Below are 16,046 nucleotides of genomic sequence, written 5' to 3' on the forward strand. Positions count from 1 at the left end.
ATGTAACTCTTTCATTATCATTATTTTAACAGAAAAACTCAGATATTTTGGCAAGTGTGGAAGGAAAAGCAGTTGTTCGATTATATAATAAAATTTCCTATGTATTGGTGGAGTTTGAGGTACTTTATCACACAGCGTGGATAAAAGAGATTTCACAATTAGAGTATGGTAAGCCATTTAATCTATTGCAAGCTATTGAAGAATACCATTATGCTGTCTCATTAGTTTAGGGAATTATCTCTAATTACAATATTTGACTTTAGCAATGCAGGTTACCTTATTGGTACGTCACCCTGAAACTGGAAAGCTACTGGTAAATTTTGATCCCAAGATTTTAGAGATTGTTCGAGAAACAAAATGTATGATAAAAATGGCCCTAGAGGTACCAGAGCAGGCAAAGAGGATAGTCAAAATTGAAGGAGAAGTAAAAGGAAACAAATTATGCTTGGAGGTAGGTAAAGAAGAAGTATGTTGCTTTTTCAAATACTTATCTTGATGTAAAGTATACATTAAGAAGACTTCATGATATATGTTGAGCATATGTTAATACAAGAGAAGAAAAAGAGAAAAAAACAAAAAGGGGCCAAGGTAATACTTTAATTGCAAATTACATTTTGCTGGGATATGCATGTATTGCCAGGGAGGAGGAGCAATCTCATTCAACTGACATTTAATTGAGAAATGTGTATCTATAAAAATGTCAGAATAGCTCAGCAATAATATTCATACATTAATACAGAGCACGACAGTTCGAAAGCTTGAAGTTTTTTATTTTTTTATTTTTTTATTGAAGCTTTTTAAAATACAGTAAAAAGAGGTAGATATATCAGGATTGTTGCTGGGGAAGTGGTCATTAAACTTGTAGAGAGAATAGTTTTTCAGGTTTTCAATATTGTTACTTTGATGCTATAAGGACTTTCTCATCATTGGATATTTTCAAGAATATCTTTAATGCTATTCAGAGCAATGCAATATAATGTTGAAAATTATATGCATTATATCTTGACTAGCTGTTAATGGATTAACTATATATAGCTGAAGCTTGCTCCAGAAGAGTATATTTTTTAAAAAAATGTGTATATTTTTACCCAGAAATCTGTCTAGGCTGAAGGCTTTAGGAAATTCATTATATATTTTAATTTATATTAAAATTTAGTTAAAACTTGAACATTTATTTTAATTCACAGAACATTCTACACTGCTATGAAAATTTGTGCCAAGAGATTCCAACCGTGTTTGTCAATTTGATGGGACCTAAAATGAAGAAGGTACCGTATTTTTCGGAGTATAAGATGCACCAGAGTATAAGACGCACAAAGGTTTTGAAGAGGCAATTTTTTTAAAAAAAAGTGTTTGCACGCTACAAATCTCCCGAAAATAGCCCATTTTTCGTGAAAACAGGCCGTTTTTTGTTTTTTGTTTTTAACCAAAAAAGGCATGAATAACCTTTAGGAGGCTTGCAGAGTATTCATGAGGACTGGGGGGCAAAATTGAGCAAAAAACAGCTCATTTTTCACTCATATCTGCCTTTCCCAGCCCCCAGGAGCTCTCAGAAAGCCTCCTACAGGCTCTGCACGGCCATTTTGGTGAAGGGGCGGGATTTCATGAGGCAAAAAATGCTGTACTCAGTGTATAAAACACACCCAGATTTTCAGCCTCTTTATTGAGGGAAAAGGGTGCATCTTATACCCCCCAAAATACTATATATTAGTATAGTTATCCCTATACTACTAAAACTCTCATTGTCATGACTTTTAACTGTGAGAAGTGGTGCAACTTTTGAACTAAGATACCTCAAATGGCTTAACTTACAGACTATGTCGAAAATCCAGCAGCCTTGACTCTGAATGAAATAATATTTGGGAAAATTGTGGCTACTTCAGTGCTACTGGTTGCTGGTGCACTAGTGCACTGCTGCTGCTGAAATCATGTAATCTTCATTTTCAACATTATGTGACAATTTCCCAGTCAGTCTCACAATTCCACTCTCCTTCCCCAACCCAGCAGCAATTACTCACCTTCCTTCTGTTTATGTAAGGAAATATCTTTGAAGTGATGATCTAATCCTAATGGATAACAGATTGCCTAGTATATATACAGATATTCATCTCTTGATTACATTATTCTTGTCAGTTGTAATGTACTTTCTAGGATGCTGCCTTATCTCTTTTACTATGCCCTTAATGGCAAAAAAAGTTAAAGTTAAACTTTCAATATATTGCTTTATTTTTGTACTTTATATTTGTGTGAAAATTGTTTTAAATTTTACAATATTCATTTTGGACAAAATGTATTTATTGAAAAACAGAAATAAATATATTTTGCTATATAAACTATATAAACAGACGTGTCAGGAAGCAACTTGACAAAAGATTTCAGAGAGTTGTAAGAAGTCACAGAAGAAATGTTATAATAACATCTGTAAAGCCATTGAAGAGAAATGGAAAAACACAGAAAATCTTCCAAAAGATTACTGAGCTCCAAAGGAGATTCTAACATCAAATTTTATACTCAAATACTTCAATATTCTATCCCATATTCACACATCCCTTACTAATTGTAAGGAATCTAGATAATCTGCTTCATCTAGCATCCTCTAAAGCTGTATACAACCACCTTCCCTATTATCTCCCCACCCCAAAAGAGAGGTTACATATTGGATAAAATTGTTCATTATATTGGGGTCCAGCAATGATTTCTTGAAGAGGGGATGAACTAGCACCTCCTTAAGAGGCAGAGGAATGAATTCCTCATCCAAGGAGGAATTTACCACTATCAGAACCCACCCTGATTACACCCCCTTCCCAGCAACTTTAATAAGGCAGAAGGGCCATGGATATAAAAGAGCAGGTGGCTGAGCTTAGAGTCCCAAGGTCCCTGTCCAATTTCTCGGATGCAACTTTTTCAAACTGTTTCCAGAAAATAGAGCAAGACTTCCTTGGGATTTACAACAAGGCTAACATCCAGCTGAGAATGAGTTTGAGTGATTTATCCAAGAGGAGTTGAGCACTGTCTTCCACATAGCCCCACAAGGGGCTCTCAACATCCCATCTACCCAAAAACATACATAGAACCTCCTGTTTTAGCAGTGACGTGCCGTGAGTTTTGTGGCTGGTGGGGCAGCTTTTTAGACTTGTGGACTTCAACTCCCAGAATTCCACAGCCAGGTATGCTCAGTTCCAATTTAAAGCGACAGCATTTCCCCCCTTGCAAAATTAGTTTTCCCATTCTTTCTCTTCTCCCTCCCCCTCCTTCCTCCCTCTCCCCCTCCCTCCCCCCTCTCTCAAACAGACACACGCATACAGAGAACTTGGATCCCTCTCTCATTCACTCACTCTCAAACAAACACAAACACAGAAGTTGGATTGGATATATTTTCCAAAGGCTTGAAAGCAGCTCCTCTGCCATAACCACCCCCCTTCCCCTGCTGCCTTCCAATTGGAGCCTTTGATTGCAGGTGAATCAGTTGCCTTTTCAGTGAAGCTGGGCTTATATACTTTTATCCAGCTATGTGTGTGTGTTTGAAAAGGCAACGTGGGTTCTGCATGCAATCAAACTTTTTGAATTCCTCCCCCCTCCCCACACACGCACCTTTTCCAGCTGTTTCAGAGACGATTTCAACTCGGCCCTCATGAAAGGCCAGAGCTCTGAGTCAGACTGAGCTAGTTGCTCCCAGAGAACTCTAAAAAGTCTCTAAAAATGCCCTCTACAGGAGGCGAGAGAACACGTGCCTCATTTGCATAAGGAATTCTTCACTTTTTAACCCTTGGTTAACTCTTAAAAGGCGAAAAATTCCTTATGCAAAAGAGGCTCCTAGTTCTCTGGCCTCCTCCTATAGTTAACACTAAGCACTGTTCCAAGTCACTGTGACTTAGAATCTGATAGCAACTACCTTGGCTTTAATTATTTAAAAAAAATTCTTTAAAATTCTTTCCTTTTCCTCATGACTGGTGAGGCCACGCCTCCCCTGCCTCTAGTGACTGCACGTCCCCGTGTTTTAGGTGGTATCCAAGGCCTCAGTTGGACCGTGTGGCAAATTGACAGGCATACCACCAGCTTCCTCTGAAACTCATCTGGATCAACCAAGTCACTAAGGGTGTTTAGTGCAGTATAATCTATGAGATGCTAAAAATTTACTATGGTCCTAATAATTCTTTTTTCCCCTTCTCCTTTTACTAGGTGGAATCTGTACTGAGGCAAGGGCTTACTATTTTAACTTGGTCTTCTCTGACATTAAACAGCTTCTTTCAAGATGTTGATGAAGTTATAAAAATGTTTAATCAGCTTTTGAAAAAGGTTTGTTTAGTGGCATCAAGGATTGAATTTGGGCCCCAAGAATGCAAATCATGCATTCTGTTGCTGTGAATGTTGGCTCTACAGCTTAATTCAAATTAAGATGTCATAAGTGTCATAAGACCGAAAGAACAGTATAGTTAATTTACTATATTGTTATTCAATACAATTACGTTACAGTCTTATTGAAGGATTGGAGCATAGACAAATCTTTTATGTTGTATGGATTTCAATCACAGCTTTTTCATTTTAACCTTATTTTAACTTAATCTAATTGATTAATCATACTATATGTTTTTCTAGTGAAACTTATTATTCCCCAGTTTATGTTTTTTTTAAAAAAAATTCAAGCAAAATGTTTATGTAATCCTAACAAGGAATCAATTAATGATATTTTCTTTAATACAGATTAATGACTTGTGTGAAATGCAGATTGACTTAACACTGAAGGATATATCAAATACTCTGCTTCTGATACTACCTGAAAGTGCAACAAAAGTGGAGGATTTACTGTCACGCAATGAGGTAAGCAAAGTTTTTAGCCATTCTTCTGTTGGTGAGGAATGTGTATATAACCATAATGTTGGCTCTGTAAAGGACTATTTTAGATATTTAGCTGTGAGAATTTTTAAATATTTCTTTAGAATTCTAAAGAATTCTATTTTTCATACTTTCCCACAAGATGGCAAGCATCTCTATACTAGCATATTTCCCTTTAGTTTTATTGATTTGCTTGAAATTTTCATTTTCTAAATGTATGTACATTTTAGTCATCTCTGTTGATGAAAGACCAGTGCTTTAAAATGCTGAATAACTCCAGAAATTTACTTTGTAGGATATTCATTTCACCTTGTGTGATTATATAGTCAGTCCTAAAGAATCTGCTTCAGCTTATTATTAGCAGTTCCTTTGAATTTACCACAGTCCTAATTATTATTATTTATTTCAAGTACATAACTGCTATTCATTTTTGAAACCCTTATATTCCAAATAGCAGAAAATAATTTTACTAGTAAATATGAAATCATTGATGCTTCATCCAGAAAAGTGATCTAGGCAAGTTGGAAAGCTTCAGTATCAGACTATATCTGTAGAAGTAATACATGACAGTATAGGTACATATAATAAATAATTAATAATGCCATCACTATTAAATGTCCATATTTTGGTCCCATAGTAGAAAACTGCTTGTGCCTTAGTTACTTCCCATTTGGGATTGGATGTCACTAAGCTATGTACTCTACATTGAGCTGCTCTTGAAAGCCACTAGAAACTGTAACAGCTTAAATAATTATGGGCTTTCCTTTGTTCGCTCATGTAACTTATCTATTTCAAGAGCGGCACTCAGCTTCCAAGTTCACTGAATTTCACCTTCAGAGAACAGGGTCAAGATATCTCACAGACTGAGCTATGCCAATAGTTTCTACCTGTCCAGTTAGACAAGAAAGAGTGGCTTCTCTCTAGGGCCATGAATGTCGTCTACTATGGCACTTTATTCTGGAATAATGTCTCACTGAATGTGTAATTTGCCTTATCACACTTGGAATTCAGAAAGTCAATCATGTCTGGCTCTGATGGAGATTTTTCCTGCATATGAATATTGATTATATCAGTTGTTTTTGTTCCCCAGCATAGGTTATCTGTGTTAATGTTGCTGAGAAGGAGCTTGGTTGTTTTAATCTTCTTTATGTACATAAAGATTTTAAGTTGTCCAGTCAATGATTAAAGCTACGTAAAAGTCTAGTAAAATAAATACAACACTGTGATTGTATTTAAACAGGTACACACAAAGGAATGGGCTGAAATATTAAACAATAAAAGTAGACATATAGAAGATGCTGTACAAGAACTCATATCAATATTTGAGCAAATTTATGAAGTTAAACATGTTAAAAAGCCAGCACCCAAAAAAGCTCATTCACCAGGTATTTATTTACTTATAGTTCCCTTCATCTTTAAGAATTTAACTATTATCATCAAGACTTCTTCTATTTGTATATAGTGATTTTAATAATTAATAGTATTTTTCTGTGATTCTAATTTTGGAAGCATAACAAGGAATTCACTCTTTATTATACATCATTAGAACAAGACGTTTTGCTGCCTGGAAATATATTAATTCTGGCTTGTATTTAATAGACACTTAATTGTTTATCTGGCAGTATATTCGGGTAAGAAATCCTGAGATGCTGTAGGAATGTGAAAGGGAGGCTTTGGGAGGGGACTGCTGCAGCAATGTGTGAGCACATGAAGGCCATGGGGTGGGAGGGTGTGGTGCTGTATGAGTGCAGGAAGCCCATGGAATGGAGGGCGCAGAACTGCATCATGAGCACAGGAACACTAGGAGATAGAGGGTGCAGAGTGAGGTGCAAGCCTGGGTAAGCCTGGGAGACTTATCAGAATGACTTGCAACTTTTCTAGCTGGCTTCCCTATTGATTTTTCTTGTGGGAAGCTTGCAGAGGAAATCACAATTGACAATCATGTGACCACAGCTCCCTGCAATGTTGTAAATGTGAATTGGACAACCAGTATGCAGTGATGGCCAGAACCTAAAGAATTGATATGTCCCAAAGAGGGAAAGATGTACTTTCAGAATCTATAAGATTCTTTTAATGTAACCTTATAATAAAGTAGAGCTAGTATTTGTTAATCTGGTTAAATTTCTTATCTGGACTACCTCGCAAGGCTGACATCAATCTTGCAAGTTTGAAAATACAGCTCAAGTAGAAAGAGCACAACTGGCACATAGTTATGGAAAATCATGATATCTTTCTGGACTACTTATGGCAATAAGATGGGATGAATAATGTTCTGGTGCTCTCTGACTAGTGTTGGCAGGCAGTAGATGGGAGAAACTGAGCTAGAAAACTCTGAAATTCAGGATGGCTCAGGGTCAATGCTCCCATCTCTTGTTTAATATTTGCCTGAGATTAATAGGTGAGGACATTCAATAATTTTGAGCCAGGCTATCATCAATATATCAAAGACACCCAAGTATTCATCTTAACCCCAGTCTGACAAGGTGAATTGTCAAGTCTCAGTGTCTACAGCAAGAGTATCAAACTTGATTTTATTGGGGGCTCATCAGGGTTATGTTTAACCTTGCACATGGGGGGGGGAGGGAATGGCTAGGGTAGGCGTGATCAGCTCAATGTCATTCATGTCAGAGGCACCTGTGGTGTGGTGGCCCGAGTGCTCTGCTGCTCTCCCAAGCTCCATTTTCGCTGGCAGAGGCACCATGAGCTGGTCCTTCCCTGTTTCCAGGGTGACCCCACAAGCCAGATCGAAGCATCCTATGGGCCAGATCCGGCCCGCAGGGCTTGAGTTTGACACCCCTGGTCTACAGGCTGTGCTGGTCCCAATTAAGAGGAACAGACTATCTTCCAAATGCTGGGTTTTATGTCATATTATTGGATACAAAGTTTGTATGAAAAGATTTAAAAAAACCTATAACAATATAATACTAGTTATTATATTTATAAGCTGTGTCTAAGTCATCAATTGCAGGAGTAGAATCATTCGGGTTTTCCTTTCTTAGGTGTAGAATCAAATGTTCCTCTCAAGTTGCTGCTCCTGTTTTATGTTTCTCTTAACATTTACATCAGTGTTTATGTCAAAGACTCTAATATGACCAATAAATCTAAATTGTCACTTGACTGACTACCAATAGAAGCATATGTATTGAGCTCTATCTATTTAGGAGTCTGTGGAAACCTTAGATTGAATGTGTAAATGGAGGCAAAATCTCCCATAATATTTACTATATGAACTTATGCACATGACTGTTGATTGAATGAATTCACTTCTCTTTTATTTGCAATAGAAGGAAAACATGTAGCATTTGGAGGTGGAGAAGAAGAGAGACTCTCTTCAGGGTCTTCAATTTTGATTAGTAGTGAAGAAACTGAAGACAGTGAAAAAGAGGACGAGTTTAAAAAGGTATCTCATTACCTATTAAAGTACTGAAATAATGGGAAGAATTTGAAAACAATTGCACTATTTATCAGGATAATTGTTGAATGTCCTTCTAACTTTCCAATATAATATTTCATCCTGTGAAACTGCTTTAATTGAACAAAATTAAAGACAAATTTAATGCAGAATTATCTTGCTAGTACAGTATGATTTAAAATAGAAAAGTCGCAGAGGAAAGGTGCTGAAACCACCCCCTCCTTCACTTTTGCTAGAAACTTTTCATCCAATTTTCACTTGGTGAAACCTAATTCTGAACTTTATCCTAGTCAATATAAAAACAAGGAGAAGAAAGTATTTGTCTGAGGCTCCTTCCTGCCAATACCTTCTAAGTAATCACATAGATCCATGTTTAGTACCTAGCTGTGCTTTCATTCCATTATTAAAACCAGCCTTTGTCAGTTTGGTGAGCTCTGAATCAAATCTCATTTGCCTTACCTGAGATTTTCTTGTGGTCCATTTAGCTAAAAATAGGAATGTTGTTTTCAGCAGGAAATTCAGTAACAGTAACCTTCACAGGCTATGTTAGAGAACATAAATTGCTGAATGGTTTTCAACACATATGTAATTGACATGAATTTAAACTGCTGCTTTTAACTGCAGGAATGTAAAGAGGTAATTGCATATTTTAGTCATCAGTTGCTGGATAGCCTGCAGAAAACTACACGATTATCCTTAGATGCTCTTAAAAGAAGAGTATTTGTTTCAAGGTAAGTGATATAAGTGAAAATTTGTTTTTTTTCCCACCTGCCCTGATACACTTGGCATTTTTGTTTCTACCAGCAGAAAGGAACAAATGAGTAAATTCCAGCTGAAAGCTTCCTTAACAACTAATAAAGTTTTCAATAACAAGAAATAAACAAATCCCCGAATTCCTAACTCCACCTGCCATTCCTTGATCATTTGCTTTTTAACCATAAGGGTAAAGGTATTCAGTAAATATATTCAGATTTTTTTTCTTAATCCAGGAGGTTATCACCATGACTTCCATTAAAAAAACAAAGGATTTTTGACTGTGTGATTATGATAAAGAATCTCCATTTTATGGCTTAGCATATGGTGAAAAGTCACTTATGACTTATTTCCTAGACCGGTTAATGCAATACGTGAACTTTTAAGCTGCCTGGATTCATGCAAGTTAGATGGATCCTTCCTTGGATGCTCTATGTAGCTACCAGAAGTTAATCTTACTTCAAAATATTTGAACTTTATGAAACTAATAAGTGCACAGAAAACATAGTGCTAGATATAGGGGCATAGAAATGTTATTTGTTATTAAACAAATTGTTGTTAATTAGTTATTAAACATAAAATAAACTTTAATCAATGGTCTATCTTAGACCTGGGAATTGTGAGTGCCACAATGGCCTAAAAGATTCTTCTGAGGAGCTTATGATAGCCCGTTCTCCCTGAATTCTTGTATTTAATATAATAAATGATTTAATCTTCATTTCTTGTTCAGCTCCAGCAACTTTGGACGATTGCCTTATTTACCTCAGACAACAGTCAAACCTGAAGATGTTGTTACTTTTCTGAAAGCTGAAGTGCATTTAGCCATTCCTCATGTGGTAAGTGGTTTTGTTATACATGATTTTTGCAATCACAGAATAATCCATAATCTGTTAATTTCTTCTGACTATGTTACATGAGCAGTGCTACTCAACATGGTTAATAAAAGCTTGGATGATGCAATAGACAATACACAGATGGATATGAAATATTCAGGAAGATATCAGAAGGTTGGAAAGCTGATCTGGTAACAAAAATGAATTAAAATAATAAAATATATTTGAACAGAATGTAGTGCTAAATATCCAAATATCAAATGGAAATATCAATTTCATGCATGCTGTGAAAGAAGATTTGTTCATGAAGGCCTATATTGTATAAATTTGCTTTAAGGTGCTTCAGGATTTGTTTTCAGCTCTTGTCAAAGTCAGTTCATTGAAATTTGTATTTGTATTTGTATAGATCCATGCTTACAAATACAAATACAAATACAAATACAAATAGTTCATTGAAATACAAATGCAGCAACAGCTCCAGGCACAACTGAACTACAAAGAACTGGATGACATTCTGTTTCTTAATTTCTAGAATTAAAATTGCATGATATGTCTATTAGAGTAAGATTAGAATAAAATTATAAGCTGTCTATTAGAGTAAGTGAAGTATATCATATTATTGCATCATTTAGTAATGTCAGAAATCAAAAGAAGGAACTATAATAGAAGTTCCATTCCATTCCAGTGCTGTCTTTATTTCTGCAAGAAATAGGAAGGCAGATATAGAGAGAAACTTTGCGCGAACAGCTCTCATCTGCAAAAATCTGCTCACTAGCTCAAACCCTGCATGTTAGTATTGTGATGGATTATAACGCAGTTAAGATTTGGGTTCTTTCTCTGCAACCTGGAAAAATTGCAGCTTTTATGTTCCATTTGATAGAAGAAAACTTGCCACTTCATTTGAAAGTGCAGATCTAATATTTCATTGTTTACACATACTGCATTGAAACATAATTTTGTACCAGTGAGCTGCACCATTCTCAAAAAATAGCTTTTCCCCCCTCTATTTTCAGGTGATGGTGCCCAGTTTGGATGATATCCAGCAAGCCCTCAATCGTATGATTCAGTTGACCTTGGATGTAAGCCGTGGTGTCGCTCACTGGGGCCAGCATCACTTGTTAAAATCCAACAACCAGGGGGAAAGCAATGTTCCTGCATCACCTAGTATATTAGGGAAACCACAAAAAAGAGAAGAAAGTAAGATCATTGTTTCTCTTTTTTCCTCCTTTAAAAATATTGCTTCTAAAATGTTAGCCTTATTTTAACTACCCAGAAGAGAGTCACAGTGGAAGAATTCCACAAGTGGAATTCTAAGAATGCTTTGTTGTTGTTGTTAGTTGCAAAGTAGTGTCTGACCCATCGTGACCCCATGGACAACATTCCTCCAGGCCTTCCTTTACTCTACCATCCCCCAGAGTCCATTTAAGCTCACGCCTATTGCTTTGGTGACTCCATCTAGCCCTGTCGTCCCCTTCTTCGTTTGCCCTCAATCTTTCACAGCATTAGGCTCTTCTCCAGTGAGTCCTTCTTTCTCATTGGGGTGGGGGGCAAAGTACTTGAGTTTCATCTTCAGAATCTGAAGAGCAGTCGGGGTTGATCTTCTCTAGGACTGATCTGAAGAGCAGTCAGGGTTGATCTTCTCTAGGACTGACCAGTTTGATTGTCTTGCAGCCCAAGAGACTCACAGGAGTCTTCTCCAGCACCATAGTTCAAAGGCCTCAATTCTTTTACACTCACCTTTCTTATGCTCCAACTTTCATAGCCATACATTGCAACTGGGAAAATCATAGCCTTGACTATATGGACTTTTGTTGGCAGGGTGATGTCTCTGCTTTTTAGTATGCTGTCTAGATTTGCCATAGCTTTCCTCCCCAGGAGCAAACATCTTTTAATTTCTTGGCTTCAATCCCCATCTGCGGTGATCTTGGAGCCTAGGAAAATAAAATCTGTCACTACCTCCATTTCTTCCCCATCTATTTGCCAGGAATTGAGCGAGCTGGATGCCATGATATTAGTTTTCTTAATGTTGAGTTTCAAGCCAACTTTTGCACTCTCCTTCTTCACCCGCATCAAGAGGCTCTTTAGTTCCTCTTCACTTTCTGCCATTAGAGTTGTATCATCTGCATATCTGAGGTTGTAATTCCAACTTTTGATTCATCTAAGCATGCTTGTTGAGATGTAAATCCTTATATACTGAATAGAGTTTGCTTTCTTAAATAGATAGAGTCAAATTGCATTTTATCTCTATTACGATAAATTATGAAAGCATAATAAAAATGAGTTTTATAAATTAGCTACCATCCAGTTATTTTAAATTATTTCTCTCATAAGTTCGCATGGACTCAGAATTGTAGGAGTTTTGTCCAGCACATTTGAACACCACTAGGTTAGAGAACTAGTGTGTATGATGTAGCTGCTATGATAGAACAATTTGAATGGTTCCTTATAAATCCAGAGCCAAGAAGTGTTGAGCTTTTAAAAAGGGACTGGACAAGTTACTTGGAGTCTCCTACAACTGTGAGACAGGCAGCAAACAAATGTAATAATAAATAAATAAAATATGTATGTGGACATCATTGGTCTTGAAGTTTCTATATTAGCTCTACATTGTGAGTACCTTGCCTTGAACCTGGAGGGGAAGGAGTCTATCCATCTCCCATTTAATAAAGAAAATGTTTTTCTTTATGTGCATTTTTAAGAATGTTTCATTAGTACTGAAACACTTTTCTGATTAATATTTTATTTAAATGAAAAACAGGGTACTCTAACATCATAATATTACTGTATTAACATATGCCTTATGGTTTTATATAAATATAATGCTGTAAGAAAAATCATTTTAAATAATTATGGTAAAAACCCCTTTTGATTGGTATTTTCATTTTTAAAAGTTAAGGACTCTGTGTGTGTGTGTGTGTGTGTGTGTGTGTGTGTGTGTGTGTGTTTGTGTGTGTGTGTGTCATTATCCCTGTCTTTCAGTTTAAATAATCCTAACCAGAGAAGCAGCTTAGTATTCAGTAAATATTATTTAAAAATAAATGAACCAAGATAGGTTCAGGTTCCTAGCACTCACCAATCATTTTAATTCTTCCCATTTAAAAATATGGAAACATTGCACTAGACATTTTCAACTATAGAATTTTTTTTTACAGTTTTATGATAAATTTTAGTTAGCAGAGAGAATGTAGGTATGAATAGATGAGTCTTTTCTGCTACCAATGAATCAACACTATTCCACATAGGTGGGACTACTGCTTTTCTTTCTGGAAAATATGTAATTTCTCAAGCCAATTAAGGAGATTCTTCTACTGCAGTATTTTGCTGATTTCCTGACTGTGATCAATGAAGCTAAAATTATATAAAACAAATATAGATTTATATTTTATATTTCATATTTTATATTTTTACTGTTGTGGTGTTTTTAAAAAAAATCAAAATGTGATGTGAATGTACCATATTACAAATAAATAAATTCTATTGCAGTCAAGAAAATAAAAACTTTCTTGAGGAAGATATACATAATTCACATAGCTGCTGATTGTTTGTCTGTCTGTCTATCTATAGGTAAAGAATGTGAAATATTTATGCAGTACGTTAATTCTTTTTTTTTCCAGAAACACAGGAGGATCAACTTCCTATTAGAAAGCTGAGAAATTTTTATCCGGGTGTGGCAGAACATAAGGATATATCCAAATTAGTTGTGCTTCTGTCCTCAGCAGTAAACTCAGTAAGGAAAGCTGCAAGTGAAGCATTGCAAGACTTTCAAAAGTATAAAGCCCTGTGGATAGAAGATAGGGACGCTAAAGTTCAGGTAATACCCACTTTGGAAACTTTACTATGATTTGAAAGTTCTGTGAAAGATAAATAGCATAGTTCAGTTTAAGGAAAATGCAAAGCAGTTGTAAATCAGCATTTTCAGCCTTAGCAATGAGCTTGCTATCCAATAATAGCAATAGCACTTAGACTTACTGTGTATACCGCTTCACAGTGCTTTATAGCCCTCTCTAAGTGGTTTACAGTGTCAGCATATTGCTCCCAACAATCTGGGTCCTCATTTTATCCACCTCGGAAGGATGGAAGGCTACTCAACCTTGAGCCTGGCGAGCTTCGAACTGCCAAATTGCAGGCAGCAATCAGCAAAAGTAGCCTGCAGTACCGCATCCTAACCACTGTGCCACCATGGCTCATGTGTCATTATGGTAATGGTGTGTTACACTAAAGGAATTACAAATGTTTGAGGCCTACTTAGAATCAGTTCTCAATAAACTGACATAATTCATTCAGTCATTTATTAAGGATGTACCTCTCCTGGTATTGTTTTTCCATCTTTTTGAAAGCCAGATTTGTCATTTCTTTGACATCTGATATGCAGATAGCATCTGCTGGGGAAGAAGGGAAGGGTAGAACATATTTGGTGCAGCTAATGGGAAAGACAATCAGTCATTGAGTAATAATAATACCGTTTCCTCTAATCTCATAAGGATTCTGAGATGGGGGCTGGCTTCAACCCTCTTAAGGTGTTTTTGTATACATTAGTTATCTCTTTGTAACATTCAGAATCCCTAATAAAGTCAAAGAACCAGCTTTGCCAACTGATGTAGGGCTGCACTGCATTATAATACAGAGCAATAGACCAGCTGCAAAGTAGGCCTTCAGCAGCCAAAAAGAATTCTAGAAATGGGTAGTTGGTGGGAGACATTGTCACAGGGGACACAATGGAGAAGAAGACAGGAATACATCCACAGCCACAAGCAAATCTATTGTTTATGGTTTACCTATAGCAATTCAAAGCATGTGACCTAGTAGAAAGGACCAGAATTGAAATGATACAGTACCTAAGTTAATTCTACTTCAATAAACAATATTAATGGTTGCAATTCCTCACAGCAATTTTTGGCCAATAATCCATCTCTGACTGAGATCCGATCAGAAATTCTTCATTATGCTACCTTTGAACAGGAAATAGAAGATTTAAAACCAACAGTTTCTGTTGGTCCCATTGAACTCAATACAGGTATGAAATGGAGGCTGCAATATTTAGAAAAACATCTAATAATGAGAAGACAGAAATATTTGCATAGATAAAATTAGCAAAAAAAAGGTGGAATAGTCTATATCTTTAAATAATATACAATTGTTAATTTTATGTGAATAGCTGTATCAATATAAATCTGGCCAATTGATACTTCAAAAAATATAAAGACAATAATTAATGAAAAGTTGGGCACAGCAATATTAATATAAATTAACTAAAATATAAAAATTATACTTTTAATCTGACCAGTGATAGTTTTCCTGACAAATCTTATATTTAAAAACTGAAATCAATACAAATAGCAATAAATATGATAAATATTGCAAAGAAAAAGGTTAAAAGGTGGCATGACTCCAACCATGGCCATAAATCAATAATGACCAATTTTTAAAGAAGAAATGGTCTTTAAAATGCTATACAGAAATTATATTCCATTAATTTCAGTCATATAATTTTTGCATGTATAATTCCCAATCTCTCTCTCAATCTCTGTGCATCATGAAAACTAACATATGATTGTACAAAATGTATATCAGCTATTCCAAACAATTAGAGGGAGGAGCTTATGGACTTAGCTTGCTTTTTCAAGTTTGACAAACCACTACTGAGAATGTAACAACTGAGCACAGAGACGTGTTTTAAATTCTTTTGATTTTGAAGCTTAGGATTTTCAACTAACATTTCTCAACATTTAATCTTTTGGGGCAAAAATATTTTAGGAATTTGATGTTCAAACAATAGAAACCCAAAGCTCTTTATGCATGCAAAACAAGCAGCACAACTATTTCAGGCCCAGATGATATGTTGTAAATTTTCTGACAGTACAGTTCTATTTTAGAGCAGTTTGTACAATGCATTTAAGAATGAGGCATTCACACATCAATAGCTTGGCATATGCAGTATGTCAATTTTTCAACAGGGCCGATGAAATTAGCTCTTTCAATTGAAGCAAAAGCATGGAAAATGTTACTATGTCGCTATTTAAATGAAGAATACAAGAAAAAAATGCAAGACATGATAAGTTTTGTAACGGAGTATCTGAAAAAATTATCTCGACCAATTCGAGATTTGGATGATGTCCGTTTTGCTATGGAAGCTCTGTCCAATATACGTGATAAAGAAATAGAAATGGATATGATAATGGGGCCCATTGAAGTAAGTTCCTTAAAAGCAAGAATCT

The 16,046-nt window shown here is 35.8% G+C and overlaps 1 protein-coding gene across 1 annotated transcript in view; it reads left to right on the top strand.

The window, feature by feature from the left end:
• The window catches only part of DNAH8 (dynein axonemal heavy chain 8), a 148,333-nt gene that overhangs the window by 16,905 nt on the left and 115,382 nt on the right, over window positions 1-16,046 (top strand). Inside the window, 13 exon segments of the mRNA XM_032217125.1 lie at window positions 33-168; window positions 264-451; window positions 1,188-1,268; window positions 4,180-4,296; window positions 4,702-4,818; window positions 6,074-6,218; window positions 8,118-8,233; window positions 8,870-8,976; window positions 9,735-9,834; window positions 10,845-11,028; window positions 13,446-13,642; window positions 14,719-14,845; window positions 15,786-16,021. Of these exon segments, the coding sequence (XP_032073016.1) occupies window positions 33-168; window positions 264-451; window positions 1,188-1,268; window positions 4,180-4,296; window positions 4,702-4,818; window positions 6,074-6,218; window positions 8,118-8,233; window positions 8,870-8,976; window positions 9,735-9,834; window positions 10,845-11,028; window positions 13,446-13,642; window positions 14,719-14,845; window positions 15,786-16,021 (1,851 nt within the window).

This window comes from Thamnophis elegans, chromosome 4 (genome assembly GCF_009769535.1).
Source record: "Thamnophis elegans isolate rThaEle1 chromosome 4, rThaEle1.pri, whole genome shotgun sequence".
In the NCBI taxonomy this organism is placed as follows: domain Eukaryota; kingdom Metazoa; phylum Chordata; class Lepidosauria; order Squamata; family Colubridae; genus Thamnophis; species Thamnophis elegans.